The sequence below is a fragment of the Poecile atricapillus genome, chromosome 12 (assembly GCF_030490865.1).
Source record: "Poecile atricapillus isolate bPoeAtr1 chromosome 12, bPoeAtr1.hap1, whole genome shotgun sequence".
Lineage (NCBI taxonomy): Eukaryota > Metazoa > Chordata > Aves > Passeriformes > Paridae > Poecile > Poecile atricapillus.
Genome location: NC_081260.1, coordinates 8949213 through 8961210, shown reverse-complemented (window position 1 = coordinate 8961210; position 11998 = coordinate 8949213). Strand labels below are relative to the sequence as shown.

General features: G+C 36.4%; 1 protein-coding gene across 3 annotated transcripts in view; it reads right to left on the bottom strand.

Moving 5' to 3' along the window:
• SMARCA1 (SWI/SNF related, matrix associated, actin dependent regulator of chromatin, subfamily a, member 1) overlaps nucleotides 1-11998 on the bottom strand; it is a 35590-nt gene that overhangs the window by 9615 nt on the left and 13977 nt on the right. For all 3 annotated transcript variants that reach the window (XR_009278516.1, XM_058847474.1, XM_058847473.1), the window contains exons 12-22: nucleotides 11513-11634; nucleotides 10986-11138; nucleotides 9492-9624; nucleotides 8406-8554; nucleotides 7698-7817; nucleotides 5401-5511; nucleotides 5101-5214; nucleotides 3080-3202; nucleotides 1388-1520; nucleotides 470-588; nucleotides 52-264 (exon numbers count right to left, since the gene is read on the bottom strand). Coding sequence is in view for 2 of the 3 variants with exons in the window: in XM_058847474.1 (XP_058703457.1) it covers nucleotides 52-264; nucleotides 470-588; nucleotides 1388-1520; nucleotides 3080-3202; nucleotides 5101-5214; nucleotides 5401-5511; nucleotides 7698-7817; nucleotides 8406-8554; nucleotides 9492-9624; nucleotides 10986-11138; nucleotides 11513-11634 (1490 nt within the window). In the remaining variant the exon portion in view is untranslated. The remainder of the gene's footprint in view (nucleotides 1-51; nucleotides 265-469; nucleotides 589-1387; nucleotides 1521-3079; nucleotides 3203-5100; nucleotides 5215-5400; nucleotides 5512-7697; nucleotides 7818-8405; nucleotides 8555-9491; nucleotides 9625-10985; nucleotides 11139-11512; nucleotides 11635-11998) is intronic.

The following is an 11998-nucleotide window of genomic DNA, read 5'->3' as shown; positions in this document are numbered from 1 at the left end:
AAATAACAAGATACCTCATGTCATGCCCTAGTCCCTGTAAGTGCTACCTACCATTGCAGTTCTGGATTTGATAAACCAGTCGAACCTGAACTGAGGAGCATTGCGCACACACTGCCTCAGCTCTTCGTACACATTTTCCTTGTCAAAGCCCATCTTGTGTAACATACAGATCAAAAATCTGTCTTCCTCTTCTGTGTAGTTTTTGCCTTTGTTTGTTCCATACTGAATACGCAGCTGATGGAAAGGTGCTTTGTACCTTGCAATCTGAACACAAAACAAAAGGACTAATAAACATACGTTTATTATCAATGTTAACAATCAGGGAATTGTTACATGATATTGTGGATCACTGCTAGATGGAATACTACTTATGCTGCATAAAAAGACAGAACTCTCATCCCCAATTTTTCCTTTTCTGAAGGAACTGTTTGAAGTCAGCTGCAGAAAACAAAAAACCTGGAATAATTACTTTGGCATCAAGGGCTTTCTTGATACTGATCCTCCGCTGAATTCTTGCCTCTCCTCGTTCAATTTGAGCCATAATCCTCTCAATGTCCTGGAGTTCATTACAACGTTCCCAGAAAACAGCTGAAAACACAAAACAATATTGCTGAATATAATCTTTTCCTCTGCACTTAAAACTTTACTGTTAAAATACTCTGGCAAAAAAAAAACCAAAAAATTAGCTTGTAGTTCTATTAAATATTAAACAGTGAGCTAATGCTCTCCAGCTTACTATGCTAACCAAAAAATAAACTTGCACTGATTCTTTATTCAGTACCTTTAAAAGTTAACTGTAAGTAAAGGCTTAGTAAAAATTCTAACAAAATTTACATGCAACATATTTAAATGTAAAATCAATTCAACGCTTAGAAGGGAACTCTTGCAGAGCTCTTCCTTTTTAACTACAGGAAGAATATTGCAAAATCATATTCACGATTTCATGAAGGTGTTTAGTAAAATTACATCCAAGGCTGAAAGAGGAAGACATCTCAAAAGCACTGTGTAAATACAAAAGACAAAGATACAGTGTACTAGGTAAAACAGCAGAGATACAGCATAAAGAACCACATTGGCAGTATATGGCAAATTCACAATTTCACAAGTCCCTGTTGTCGGTGATAATTAACAATGTCAAATTCTAAATCTTGACTAAGGAGGGCTAAAGGCAGCTGTAGGTGTTAGTTATATGCTGCAAAATAAACCTCTTTAATAGAATTTAGTCTTCTGAAAAAAAAAAAAAAACCAAAACCCGTTGCACACTTTATGAAAAGGAAATACTTAAATGCATCCAAAATCTCTACCTTGTAATTTTAAAAGAACATGTAGCAAAAATCACAGTAACACTCTGGTATTAGGAAATAAATACATTCAAAATATCACAAACCTGAGTACTCAATGACTTCCTCTGGTGACTTTCCTTCCACCTCGCGGGCAATATTATCTATATCATCACGACCATATTTCTCATTAGCTTTAATAAACTGGTTAAAATCTCTTTTATTCCAGTTTGTAAAACCCTGTAAGCAGCAAGAGATTAAGAAGGCATTATCAGGTCGAAGGTAAGCATTTTCCAAAATTCTGATTTATGTATGTACCATTTGCTCCTCCGCAACATCACATAATTACAGTGGGTAATGGTCTTTCAGGATTTCCACAAACTTGCATTATCCAGGGCTTATTACTGAATCATTAAAAGTCTAAGGAGTTGTTTTTGGGCATGACTCCATGTGCATTAGTAAAAGCTTTTTATCCTTTCTTTTTGAAGTTTTTGTGATACTTCTCCAAAGAAACATGCTCAGTGACAGTCGCCCTCCTGCAGATACAAGAACCATGCCTCAGAAGAGTACAAGGTGCATCAATGCAAGTGTCATCACAAGTTCTTAGAGCAGGGCAAGTATCTAAAAGTAAGAGCTCCTACTTCAGACATTTACAAACCTGGAACCAGACAAACAGCTGGATGAAAGCATAAGTATGTCAAGAAAAGATCTCTAGTCCAAAAAGATGCAATCAAATGAAAAAAACTCTTAAAGCACTGTCAAACAGAGAATTTGTTATGTACCAAAGAAATCAATCCAAAACTGAACAAGCGAGATGCAATGCATAAAAACATTATCCAAGAAAAAGACGTTATAATTTAAAGACAGGGAAAGCAGAAAATGCCAAGAACAAACAAGACAATCACATGCCTGGGCAATACTCTGTAGTGCATTGAGTTTCTTTCATCACAGAAATGTATTTACAAGGAACTTTGTCAGTTCTCCAGCTGAATAAGCTCACTCCACAATTAGCATGTTCTTAGTGAGTCTAACATTCACAGTACAACTATTTCTTTTTAATCATTAACAGTAGTACTGATAAGCATATCAGCCCCAGCTTAAATACTTCCTCTGCTATACATAGGCGAAATTAATAGTGATATTGTGACCTTGCAGTTTTCTTTTAAGGTACACTATCCCCAATTCTTTTACAGAAAATTTTCTGAATCAAAAAATCCTGTTACTTTGAGACACACCTTTCTTTTTAACAATCAGCTTTTAATAAGCTCACTCAGCAAGATAATTAGCCAAAAGGTCAAAAAACTAGTCAGTGACAGAAATTCAGTCCCAGTATAAAAAGAACATGTCTAACAATTCGACTGTGACAAAATTAATGGATGTGACATGCCTTAGACACCTGCCATGTACTCAGACAAATACCATGTACGTTGACATAGGCGTGTCCTGATCCAAACCCTTTTTGTTTTAAAAAAAACACACAAGCTTTATGCATTTACAAGAAATCCACTGATTGGATTTCTGCATGTATTGCTGGTAGTACATCTATTATACAAGCTGTTGCCTCAGAAATTTTCAAGGACTTTCAAGGAAACAAACAGTAAATGACTAAGATACAAACTTGTTCAAGAACAGGAAAGGCCCCTCAAAGCAACACCAATCAAAATCATTACATGTTGTGTGCTCTGTTCTTTAACATCAGTATAGCTTTACTGTTTGTATTTATCATTACTTATAAATCATTTATTTATTCCATACTAGCAAAAACATATGATGAAATACTTCAGCTGATTTTATTTTACCTGTGTTAGAAGCTTTTCTTTCTCTTCACTTTCTTCAGTATTCAGAGGCATAGACTCATCTATCTTCTTTTGCTCCTCCTTTTGTATCTGAGCTGCATTTGGAAGGTCAGGATTCCTGGGGATCTAAAATCAGGGGTATCAAAAAGCAGTAATGCAGCAATGTTATTTCAAAGACTGCATTTTAAAAGCACTAATCTGTACAACATAGATACTTATTGCTTATTGCTTAAACTCCTCCTCCCAAAAATAGGACTGGATTTAAGTTCCAAGTTCGTTATGCCCTGAACCCACCACTCCTGCAGACAATGACCTCAGCATGTTGTGAGAGGCAGAGCTGTTACAGGTCACTGATTTCAGTGGTACTTTTCACTAGCAAAGGACCCGCTTTCCTACATCCATTGGATTAGAATGTTTTATAACTACAGTGAAACACTAAGTTATGCCAGGTTTATTATAAAGCCATGCACACTGCCCAAGTAAGGACCAGACACACAACATGACGTAAACAAGAACAAACAACATTTTATCTGTCCCTCTCCACACTGACCAATTTAGTATTTATGATCTTTAAACTCCAAATCTGCTGCACACAATAGCAAACAAGTCAGAAACCAGTATCCAGTAAAGGTTTAGTAGACCTTGCTTATTCCTGTAGCAAAAGGCAGTGGAAGACAAGAATTGTTAAGCTGATTTTAATATATAAGAAATCTTCTTGACTTTACCAGTTTAAATGAAGACTGACACGTAAAGCTTGGTCTCTGCCTATTGGTTACCTTCTGATATTGTTTATGGCAGTTTTCCGTTTTAAATAATAAACTCTCTTCAGATGAGAAGTTATACTTCAATTTCAAAGCTAAACAAACTTAATTATATTTATCACTTTTACCACCAGTTAACAGTCATACTAACCTTTTAAGATAACAAGTATTCATGTTCAACCCTTCCAAGCTGACAGGTTTCTATAACAGGTCTGAAACACTTCTTTTTACATGCATATTGTGAAAATCAGCAATTCTATCATCCTTCTTCATTGGAGCATTAATTGAACAGATTCTTTCCCTAAACTAATTGCATATTTATCTTAATTCTGTCCTAAAATCCCCATGAAATTCTTTTGGCTGCACACAAGACTGTAAAAAACCTGCTTTTTCTTAGAAATACATTTTGCTAATATTAATTCTACTCTCTGGCAGCACCAATTTTCTATCTGTTGCTTTGTATGACAATTTTATGTCCTCCAACACATTTTATAGGTGATTTTTTTTTCTTGCTGCAACCTGTCATGAAACCTGAGGCTTTTTAAAGCAAGTTACAGACATGTCTTGCTGGAAGTCGTGAATCCATTTGGTTTACTCAATCAATACTGGTCCAAGTAAGGACAACCAACATTAAAACAGAATCTGTTCACTGCTTGTCCAGTAATGTCAGTAGAGAAAAGGGAGAAATTCAGCTATGGCACAGTAGGAAGAAAAAATAAAAGGAGAAGAGAGAAGTCTGTTGTCTTTTTTTTGTAGTAGTAATACATTCAGACTTCTCCACACCTTTAAACCTTTTACATCCCACATAAATCCAAGGAAATCTGATGTCATTTTATTTACTTTCATATCAACACAAAGTCACTATTATTTAAGTTATTTTCTAAATAAGACATATAAAAGTTTTTAAGAAAAAAATCATTCTCTAGAAAGGTGATCTTATATTAGCCAAATTTTCCTCACCTTAGACCCCATGTCAAAACCTTTGATTTTGAGTATATAAAGCATCAGAATTGTCTTTCCTTTTTCTACTCTATTTTATTGTTAGGAATCCACCACAAAACACAAAGCTACATAGATATGGATTTTTTAGTGAAGGAAAGAATGACAGATTATTTTTTCTGCTCCTCAGTGGAACAGAAACAGAAGAACAGATGCTTTAAGCTATTTCTTTCACAATAACTTAACAAGTCAAGGTTGCAACAAATTTACAAAAACGAATACAAATACACTTCATTGATTTGAAAAGAAAAAAAAATGCATTACCTTATATCCTATAGTTTTACGGTAATACAGAATTTCTTTTTCCAGGAGTTCAAATAACCGTGGTGGGAAAAACTGAAAATCCTGAATATTTGGTTGTTTTGGAGGTCGTGGAGCCTTCAAAAATAAACAGATACAGTAACATTATAGAAGCTTAACTTTTCTGCAAGCAAACTACCATAATTCAGCAGCAGTGGCAATGTATGACTTTGTAAATATACAGGGGTAGAGCAGGGGATGCAGCATGGGAGAAGAGGAACAAAAGAATAACATAAAACCCTTCCATACTTGCCAACTTCTTACCTTAGGGACTTTTGGTTCACTGACACGTAGGGCTTCTCTGAAATAAGCATCTACTGCATAATTGGCTTTACGTTCTCTTTTTGGAGGTTCAATCCATTCCATCATGCTCAGCTACACACAGAACAGAATAAAAAGCTACTTAAGTAACCATCTGAAGTCACAAGAATAATGACGAATATGGTACTGCAAAAAAGGAAATATTTTTGCACAGCAAATCTAATGATTGTGCTCAATAATTTGGATACTACAATAGAGCTCAAAAAATAAGCTAGAAATTATAGTTGATTATAACAAGTATTTAAGTACTTAAAAGATAATACACAAGTAAGGCAGTGCAGTGGAAAGCACAGATTATTTTACAGTATTCTAAGTATTTCAGACACCCAAGTAGGGCTATGATTCTATCTACCAAAACACAATAGAAGGGCTGCAGATTTAGACTCGGAATTCTCTAATTTCTTGTGATGTGAATAAATTGTTTCTCCTCTAAATATCACAAAGAATAACCTCTATAAAGGCTACAACACAGAGAAAAAATCCATTAGCAATCAATTAATCTTAACTAAATCCTTAAAGTTATGTCATATTATGCAGTATTTAACTCACTTCTTGCAAGAAAGTTATCAAAACAAAGAATTTTGTGTATACCCACACACTGTACCATATGCTCATCAAACAATGCATTAAATTTATTTTTCTAAATGCTTCTTCCAAATCAATAAAAAACATGAGTTAGAAGAGCAAGAATTCACATATCTGATTGCAGGTAAGACCTCAAGGATATCCTCGTTATACATCTTGTACAAAACAGAGACACAGAGGGAACATTGTGGGACTGAGTAATACCTCTTTGTACGGATGACCATTCTATTATTAGGTAAAATCAATGTACCACCTAAAACCTTGTTGGGCGTTAGGTTTCTTTCCTTTTGTTCCTTTTTACTTAGGGATTTTTTTTTTCCCATAAATTGCTAGGAAACATTAACGACTGGGTACTTAATAAAAGCAAAAGAAGTGGCCAAGCTCAAGGGAGGAGGGCATCTGGTTGCACTTCTCTTATCTGGGAATTTCCCTCCAAGGGGAAAAGATACCTAGAGAATTGGGCTGGTAAAAGATGAGGCTAGGGCGGGTGCAGGCTCCATCTCTCTTAGCCTCGGAGGAGGGTGGTCGGAGTCGCTGCTTGGGAAAGGGAATTTGCTTCTGCTACCAGAGCCCAGCCCAGAGCTGCCGCTTCTGCCGTGGGGTGAACCTCAGCTTGTGAGAACAGCCACTGAATTGGGACCTTATTAACACCTACCTCACTAAAACAGGGGCCTATCCCCATCCACTCGGGTGCCCGGGATCCTGAGCTCGCCCCTCTCTGCCCTGCTGGGAGCCGAGCTGCCGCTGCCCCGTCCCGCTGCTTCATAGGCACCGCTCCGGGCTTTTGCTACATAGTAGCCCCCCACCCCCTGCCTGCCGATACACCGATACACGGCCCAGCTTGCTGCTCCTAAGAGTCCTGCAGGGGCACCGGGACCGGCTGCCCCACGGGCCTGTGAAGCAAAGCCTCTCCGCCATCCCTTCCCGTCAGGGCCGAGCCGCCATTACCGCGTGCCCCCCGAGCCCGCGCCACAGCGCCCCCTGCAGGCGCGGGGGCAGCCCCGCCCCCGCCCCGCCCGCCGGGAGCAGCAGCGCCCCTGCCGGCCGTGCCCGGAACTGCAGCGAGGGGACAGCGGTCACTGGCTCCTGCTTCTGCTCGCTGCTCGTGCCAGAGGGGTTTGTTTGCCTTGTTACACAGAGCAGTGAAAAACTGCTATTCCTATCCCCGTATCTTCACCTGAGAGCTTCTTAAGTTCAAAATTATAATAATTCGGAGGGAAGGGGTTTACATTTTCCATTCCAAGGGAGGCTCCTGCCTTCCTTAGAAGACACCTGTCTTTTCAAACCAAGACAAACCTTCACTGCAAAAACAGACTCAAGTCCAAGATCCACATAAAAAAATCATTATCAGGCCCTCAGACATGTGACAGCAAAATAATACTGACTGCAGCAGGATAGTAGCATGCAACACAGTGGTTTTGCTGCAGAAGGGATAACATCTGAGCAATATTATCAGATTTTACCATGAAAAAGACAGTGGGGCTGAAAGTAATCTAACAAAAATTCAGAATATTAATGCTCGGGCAGAGCCAAGTGAATTTTTCAGCAGCTCTTTACTTCTCTAGAACCTAGAAACCTTCACAGTCGTAACATTCATAGTGTGGCTTTTATGCTTGCACCTCAAAACTGAAGCCTTACATGCTACAAAAAATTACCTTTTGTTTTTCTCTGTAATCTTCACCTTCAAAGTTGTATAAGCTCATCTCTGTGTCCATAGTGAAATTTCGTAGGGAGCTCTCTCCCATTTTCTGCAATCGTTCATTCATTTCAGCTGTCTAAAAAGAGAGGAAGATACTTTTAGCTTCACTCCAGCTATTTTATCTTTTCTGAAAAAATCAGCTTTCATCATTACTACAACATTCTCAACATCCTTTGTGGATTTAAACTTTTACTTACATTTTCTTCTAAAGAGATATACCCATTTTCCTTTTCAATTTAGAGCAATCTGACTTCAAGACTCTCCATTAAGCTAAATTTATTATGCTGGGATGTAGTCCTACAACTGTAAAATTTAACTTTAAAATTTAAATTAAATTTATGCCCATCTCCTTGGAGCTGAAACGGCAGTTCATTTTTTCATAGAGCTATCTATTACCTAATGAAGTTCCATAAAAACTTTGTGTCTATCAGAATTGTTTGCGTTAAATTTACATTTTTCTAGAAAAATGTAAATACAAAATAAGCAGTGGTTAAGATATGATCAGCATAAATCCTGAAAATAATTACAATCACTAATTCTACTTCTTCAAAACTTTTATAATATTTAAAATCTGCACAAATAGTAAATAATATATTTACATAATCAGATCTCATTTTATTTTGTGCATATGTACTTTGAATTCCATATTAAACAGTTCTCTAACCTTCTTTTCACCTCTTTCTAAAATAGTGGTTATATCTTCTTCTGTCAGCTCACTATCTTTGGAAGCAAAAACATGTGTGGCTCCGTGCCGGATCATCTGCAGCATTTCATCTTTTGCCAGTTTGTTGGACTGTTGGTCTATGAGCCTTCCTACAATCACAAGGAATGTGTTGAAAGTTAAAATATGGGACTTCTAGTAGGACCATGCAAGCAGTGGATTTTTTTACTTCCCTGACAGAACAAGAAAGGTAAAACAGAACAACCGCACAGAAGAAATACATTTCGCTCAAGATGAGAATAAATGCAAGTCAGGAACTTTGGGGAAAATTAAAAAAACTTTGATTCAAGACATAATAAAAAATGTTTCACATTCAGATAATCCAAATTTTACATTTAAGATCTTATTCTTACAAGGTTAGCTGAACTTTTAAGATCACAATCTTATCTCAAGAAAAAAAAAATTAAAAGTATTATATAATAACCACAAAGTGCTTGATATTTTCAACATTCACATCACTGATTTCAACCCAATTTTCTAATTATTTTTCCCAAAATTTGAATTTCTGTCCCAAAATTTCACGTATCCTATCTCTTCTCACGCTATCAAAATTTTGACCATCATCCTTTCAGTAGCTCACTCTTTTAATAAATACAAACAACTTAGCTTGAGTACCTTACTTTTGACAAGCTATTCTTCTAAACCAAAATACACAAAGGTGTTTTATTATTTAGTTAACCCTTATGTGGTAAGAAGTACATGTATATCATTATTTCAACTGCCATGGAACATACCTGATTTTGCTTTTTTTCTTTTTAACATCTCACAAAACTAAGTAACATCTATTCAGCTATAGTTAGTTTCCTCATGTAGACTCACTATAAATCTATGTCTACATTACTTAGCAAAACAGAATTTAGAAGTAATTCAGCTGAACAAGTGAATACCTTTCACATTAGGTTGATTTAGTACACTGCTATTATACATAAGGCCTGCTTTCTCTAACACTGTACATTTGTACAGGTATTAAACCATACTTTAAGGGACTGAACAATTCTGTTGCAGACAAACATATATAGCAGTTGATACCTTGTTGTATAACTATAGAGTCCAGTCTCAGTTTTATTTCAGCTCTTTCTACAATCCTCTCTTCAACAGTATTATCAGTGATAAGTCGGAACACCCGTACTGGTTTCTTTTGACCAATACGATGCGCACGATCCTAACAAACATAAATCAATGAGTGTTCAGCAACAAGAACTCACAAGCAATAGACAGTTAGCTTGCAGAAATAGCAGCCTCAAACTAGCATTGTACTTCTTGGTCCCTTGCCTATTCAAGAGCACAGATCACTGTAAAACCAGTATTCTAATATTTACTTATACCTGGCTAATACACTTTTGAATCATTCCATAGCAACAAATGCATCTCCTTCATTATAAATGAAGATAACTGAATGTCTGTCCAGACTTCAGCTGGGAAGTGGACATACAATAGTACATACATGCATACACTTGTATTGCCTTCAAATGAATTATCTCACTTGACACAGGTATGGATATTCTGCATCCCTGGCTTGAGCAAATTAATTCCATGTGCAGGGTTCCTGCAGCCACAGCTCCAACACTGTGCCTGTCCCAAGCCAGCAAACAAGGTTCAGGACTGACCCACTATACTCATTTGTAACAAAACTTGTATTTATCCTCTCTGGAAAACATGTCCTTTTAAATCAAAAAAAGTTAAACAGCTGTCCTTCAAGCTGTGGGTACCAGGATTTTCTGTCTTTAAATGTGAATTGTTAAATCTTTTACTCTCCTGCATAGTATTCATTTATTTTGGAAAACCCTACTGAAATTCACAAATTACACTTACAGTTTCCAGAAAGTTGGTCAACTATTGGCAGCCAACATGCATATCTACAGAATCAGCTATTCATATTAAATAGTTGATGCGTTGAAGTGCATTAAAAGAAAATTAAAAATTACAAACCACTAAACAAATACCCACCCTCCTAATCATGCAAGAAAGATCACATGAGCTTTATTGCACATGAAACAAATTACAGAGTTTTATTTTACATTTAGCAGTCAGAAAGAGAAGATTTTTAGGAAGTTTTAACCCAAAGGTAACTCCCCCCCCACCCCAGCATCACCACCAAATACCTTTATGCTTATGCAGAAACAAAAAGTAAAAACATTTACTTCCCAAAAGAGAGAAATACAAGGCTCCATGCTTTTAATTATACGTTATTATTTTGGAAACAATCCTCTATTACTCATTTACTGTTCTCTTCTGAAAAGACAGAATTACGAATAATTCTCTACTTCTTTTAACAATATTGATATAGTATTTTGATAGAAGTAATCTCTCATGAAAATAATTAAGACAAGTATTCACAGAAAAAATCTACAATTTCCTCCACAAATTCTGTTCATGCCCTTTTATTCAATTCCTTTGTTTGGTGGTATTGTCTTGTGTATACAAAAAGTAAAGAAAATTAACAAAAATGCAAGTTCTGAAAAAGTTAGACAAAATAGAACATTGACGACTTAAACAAAATTGTGTATTAGGGAGTTAACTCACCATGGCTTGCAGATCTACTTGAGGGTTCCAATCTGAATCATAAAGAATAACAACATCAGCAGTTGCCAAATTAATTCCAAGACCTCCAGCTCTGGTACTCAGCATGAAAATGAATTTACTACTGTTGGGAGCGTTAAATGTGTCAATTGCTTCCTGAAAGAAAAAAAAAGGTGTCACTAAAGTATCAGATCTTTCAAACAAGTTTCCAGTATGTTTGTGGCTTTCTAATTACATTTCCTTTAAACAATTTCCATATAAAAAAGAAATTTATCAAAGTAAGAAACTGTATGTTTGGACAGGTGAGAAAATCTGTACTGACTCCACAATGTACAGTACTTTTCACTTAGCTGAGCATCAAATGAAACATACTGTGGACTTTGGTTAGGAAAAACATACCCTTAGCAGCCTTTAAAAACTGTAGCATTTCTGCTTTACTTTAAACAATGATGTGGCTACATACACATATGTAAATAATAACTTATTAACCTAAACCAAAGGCTTTTCTTGTTTGCATTCAAATTTCCCACCTCTCTTTCCTCATGTGGTGTCTGCCCATCAAGTCTGCAGTACTCATAACCACGCCACATGCAATAGTCTTCCAAAATATCCAGCAACCGAGTCATCTGACTGAACAGCAGAACTCTGGAACCTGACAGAACACAGAAGGTTTTGATATTCATTTTATGTTTTCACATTGACCTTATTACAGAGCTACTACAGAGCATGACTGAGAATTTGTGCGAAATATTCTGTACTATGTCTAACTTAAATAAGTCTTTTTTCTGAAGTTACTTTTCTGGTAGTGATTTAACCACTCAAGAATATTATTTGATAAATTACACAGCAGAAATATATAACCAAAGAAACAGAACACTTCAAGCCATTGTAAGGAAATTTGGTGCCAACTGATGTGCATAGATGAAATAATTCTATCATCAGAAATTTTCTTACAGAAAGGAGAAGGGAAGCTCAACTCTTCCTGTCCTTCTACTTATCATTCCTGTAAGATTTTC